The sequence below is a fragment of the Pseudorasbora parva genome, chromosome 19 (genome assembly GCF_024679245.1).
Source record: "Pseudorasbora parva isolate DD20220531a chromosome 19, ASM2467924v1, whole genome shotgun sequence".
Classification (NCBI taxonomy): Eukaryota; Metazoa; Chordata; class Actinopteri; order Cypriniformes; family Gobionidae; genus Pseudorasbora; species Pseudorasbora parva.
In genome coordinates, this window is record NC_090190.1 from 14160807 (window position 1) to 14165355 (window position 4549).

At 40.2% G+C, this 4549-nt stretch overlaps 1 protein-coding gene across 1 annotated transcript; it reads right to left on the reverse strand.

Annotated features, from left to right (window-relative positions):
- Positions 1–256: 256 nt before the first annotated feature.
- marcksl1b (MARCKS-like 1b) lies at positions 257–3000 on the reverse strand. The gene is made up of 2 exons (XM_067425905.1): positions 2709–3000; positions 257–1560 (listed from the first exon to the last, which is right to left on the reverse strand). Exons 1-2 carry the CDS (start codon positions 2793–2795, stop codon positions 1021–1023), a joined length of 627 nt encoding a protein of 208 aa, XP_067282006.1. The 5' UTR covers positions 2796–3000; the 3' UTR covers positions 257–1020.
- Between the last annotated feature and the right edge of the window lie 1549 nt (positions 3001–4549).

The window sequence follows — 4549 nt, forward strand, 5'->3', positions numbered from 1 at the left end:
TCTTATAGCAAGATGTTTTAATTTGAAGTAAAGTAAATTGATTTTACATACTGCATTTAAGCTTGGCCACATTACTGATTAGGTTTTTGGCTAGTCATAAAGTATTTGGTCAGTATGAGATTTTCTATTTTGGATTAATTTTACATGTCTGAATGTAGATAAAGTGGCTCATCAGTGACTTATGTAAAATAAAATTTGGGGGGCTTTATCTTGGAAAATAGCCACTGTGAAGAAGGACAAACACAAAGTGAACATATGTAGGTAACCAACATTTATTTACCATTATCAACTTTACAATAAAACCAGTAACATCTTTAAACATTAGCAAAATAAAGAACAAAATTGGTCAAATGTATTTACAGAGACCAAAAAGCAGATCAAGGCTCACATTTAACACATAACAACTCTGCTTTTTTTTAAAACTTCAAATGTGAACATAGCAAGCTCAAATGTGTTTTTTTTATTGTTTTTTTGTTTTTTTTAAAGCCAAGATGAAAATTAAAATGCGATTTCAAACAAACGAGACAAAGCCTTCTGGATATTTAAAATGGTTCTCTATACACCACAAAATACTTAAATTTGGGTTAAAATATAGGAATGTAGAAAGTTGGCAAGTCTTTTTCGATTTCCTTTTTTTAACAGTCATTATATGTGGTGATGTTTCTCTTGCACAATTCATCAGTATAGTCGCATCTATTCGGTGGTGGGCTTGAAAGATGCTCTTCCTTGATTCCTTCCTCCACTCACTCTTGCACAGACATCCTGCTTCCAAAAGGTTTCGGCTTTCGCTCGGAATTCCAGATCTTTGAGTCATAATCAGGGAAGTGAACTAGTGAATCTAGTCTGTCATTTGTTATTATATCTTGAAGAAAGTGGCACAAGGAGTCTTTTTTCACATACATGTGTATATATACATATACATATATCCATGTATATATACATATGTATACATATACACATATATATAAATATATATTTTTTCTTGGAAAAACAGTTCACAAAGTCCTTTGTGAAGTACAATCACTCCTTCTGTTCGGATGGTGCAGGTGTTGAGCTGGTCTCCTCTGTTGGTTTTGTGGGCTCTGCAGCAGGTGCAGCAGCCTCTTCCTTGGGAGCAGCAGGCTCCTCAGCCTTCGCTGCGGCTTCCTCGGCCTTGGGGGTCTCGGCGGGGGCGGGTGTCTCCTCGGCCTTGGCCTCCTCCTCCTTCTCCTTCTTCTCCTCAGTGGCCGCCCCGTTCTCCTCTGGCTTCTCTTCGGCGGCCGGAGCAGCAGCAGCAGCCTCTTCCTTCACCTCAGCGCTCTTCTTGTTCTTCTTCAGCGAGATGCCCTTGAATTTGAAGGAGTTCTTCAGGGAGAACTTCTTCTTCTTCTTCTTGGGGGTCTCCTTGGTGGCCTCTCCTTCTGGTTTGGCGGCCTCTCCCTCAGCGGCGGGCGCAGGCTCAATGGCATCGCCGGCTCCAGCCTCAGATTCCTTGGCTGCCTCCGCAGAACCGTTGGTGGTGGCGGCGTCTCCCTCTGCCTTGGCAGAGACATCGCCATTAGTCTTAACGTGGCCGTTCTCCTGAAAAAAGAAAAACAAAAATTAACATGACATTTTTTTTAATGCAACACAAACCAATATGGTTGAATATTCATTGCGGGGCTACTATACACACATATGTGTATGGGCATTCCTTCAATCGTCGACAGACACATCAGTGACCCGTCACGTAAATAATGCATGTCTTCGAGGTGACGCCTTGCAGTACCGCACACCACCAAGCGAGGGCGATAGAGCCACACACAACACACACAATGCGAACCGAGACGGCAGCTTTGGAACAAAAGACTGAGATCGAGCGAACGATGGAGAATTTCATTGAGCTTCATTTACCACTTCTCCATCGACGATAGAATAATTACAAACGTCGATTTAAAAAAAGTAACATAAAATAGAAGTACACTCATTGATAAGAAAGATTTTTAGTCACATAAAACATCAAAAGCACGACCAAGTGTGGACTCTCGTCTCAATGTCTAGACTTTAAAGCCCATGCGTCTGATGAATTAAAACTCCACGCGGTTCACAGAAAAAAAAAAAAATCTAACAGAACCAGACATAACCTCAAACAATTATATTTTTTATAATGAAAAGAGAGAAAAACATAATACATAAATAATAAACTAACACAAAAATGTAACAAAAAGAATATATAAAATACTGAAATAAAAAGATTTGGAAAAACTCAAACACCAATATTGTCAAACACCACCTATAACAATATTTTCCATATTGATCGCAACCCCCTGCTGTTAACCCATGCATAGTGAATACGTGCAGCATCCTCCTACACTGCCAATAATGGAGATCGCATGGCAACAACACCGACCGTCTCTAAGCACTAGAAACGGACCTAAACGGTAGTAATAAATCGTAAACACATATACAAAAATCCACTTTCAGCTCTAGACAGGAAACCGTGTTTAAATAGCGTAATGTAATTCTCTCGAAAGAACCCGTACGGCTTCCCGGCGTGCCACGAGACATGAAATGGTAAATAAGACAATGAATAAATGATATACTTCTTCTATTTCGTTGTTTTTCCATTAAAACCACCGTCTTTTTCGTCACACTCGTAGTGATGTTTAAATCGCTGACGGTGGTTTTGCAACTCTCGCCGAAGCACTTGTTGGTCAGATGTGGGTGTGTCGCAGATGGAGATGAATTACCTGTCCGTTAGTCTTGACGGCAGCCGGGTCAGCAGCGGCGGCTTTCCCCTCCACAGCCACTCCTCCCTTTGATGCCTGGGATCCCATTATGCTTAATGTGGTTTTAAAGTAAATGAAAAAGAACTCAAATTCAGGTAGGTGGAAGAAAAATTAATCCAGACCAACGGGCGTAACGTGCATCCAAAGGCGCAAGGAAAGTAGATTTTTTTTTTCCTTTAAAAGGAAACCTTGAGATGATCCACTCTCGTCTTCCACCCGTGAGCGTCGAAGGCGACCTACTACTACCAGTTCTAGTTCCACAGCGCTTCAAGATAACCAAAAGCCCCGCCCATGGGCGTGCCTCAGGAACTCGAACCAATCTGAAGCACCGCCCCGCCCACTTATTGAACCCTCCATGTCCCACCTCTTTGATTCCACTATGGGTCCATGGAATAGAAAATGGCATCAAACTAGAAAGAAGAGGGAACCAACAGGGTGACTTGTTGAATTCTCTGCTCACTGAGAGCAATGGGGTTTCGGTTTAATTGAACCCATTGAGCCATAAAGCATTTATGACATGTCAGTGGTGAATGTGCTCTGTAGTCCAATATACTCAACTCCCTGTCCTCAAAACAACAGCACCATTTAATGATTAATATAAGTGCACACTTTTACCCACTTCTCTGATAAACAACCTGTAGGCTTCATTAAACTGTTCATGTAATTAGTGAATGCGTACTCAAGAACTGAATTAACAGCTAGATTACTATTGTTTTTTTTACATTCTGGGTTAATATAATTGAGGAGTATATTTTTATATTAGTTAGCCTGTATGTTGATTGTGTGCAATGGCAATATGAACACAATATTCATACCTGAGGTATAAAAAAAAGACTTCATAACAGCATGAATTAAAAATCAATTCATGACAAAAAATTGAAATGTATTCATTTATTTGCATAAACTAACAAAAAACAAATGTATTATAATATGACATAGGCATAAATGTGCATGGACAGATGCAAAAGTGTGATTTACCAGTCTGGTAAACATATAACAAACTGGCCAAACTATGTTTTAGTATTAGCAATATTAATAAGTGACAGATGAATCTGCACCAAGCCACCATAAAGTTTGATTGGACTCATGACCTTTGGCATTATGAAAAGATATGGCAAGAAATGTATCCTCCCTTTTAAACGTTCAAACGTTATTTTATGATCCTATCTATATATGATTTTATGGTATTTAGCATGAGAACAGACCTGTGACCCATTTTGGGATGCAATCCGATAGTTGAGCGTCACTGTTTTATTGGTCCTCACTGTTTTATATTGATAATCAGATCTTCTCAAAGTGCCATCAATGATTCTCTAAGATATATTATACAACATATAAATCTTTTCTTATTCTCCTTTCTCTCCTTCACGTAGCCCTCTTGTTTTTTTCTCTTCGGCCTTGTCAAATGACATAAAGTCTAAACTGTTTGTGGAGGAATGCAAGGCATGCAAACGCTCGTGAAGAATGTTTCACCGCATTTGCATCTCGCCACTTTCTCAGAATGTCCAGAACCTCAGGGAGGGGGAACGGGGCAGAATACGTTTCTTGTGTGTGTCAGATGAGAGAATGTAATGAATAAGCTCATATATTGAAACAGTCTCCTCTTTTTCTCCAGGGAGAGAGTTGGGGGTTGGGTGTGATGGAGTGAAGAAGGGGGGTTTCTTGTGCCCGGAGCTTTTGTGATGTGGTTCATTTTCTTGATGACGGGTCAAGACACATCTCCTCATCATCCATGCGTCAGACTCTCGCTTTCCCCTTTCCTAATAGCTGAAAGGCCTTTATTGTCGCCAGATCATTCGAAA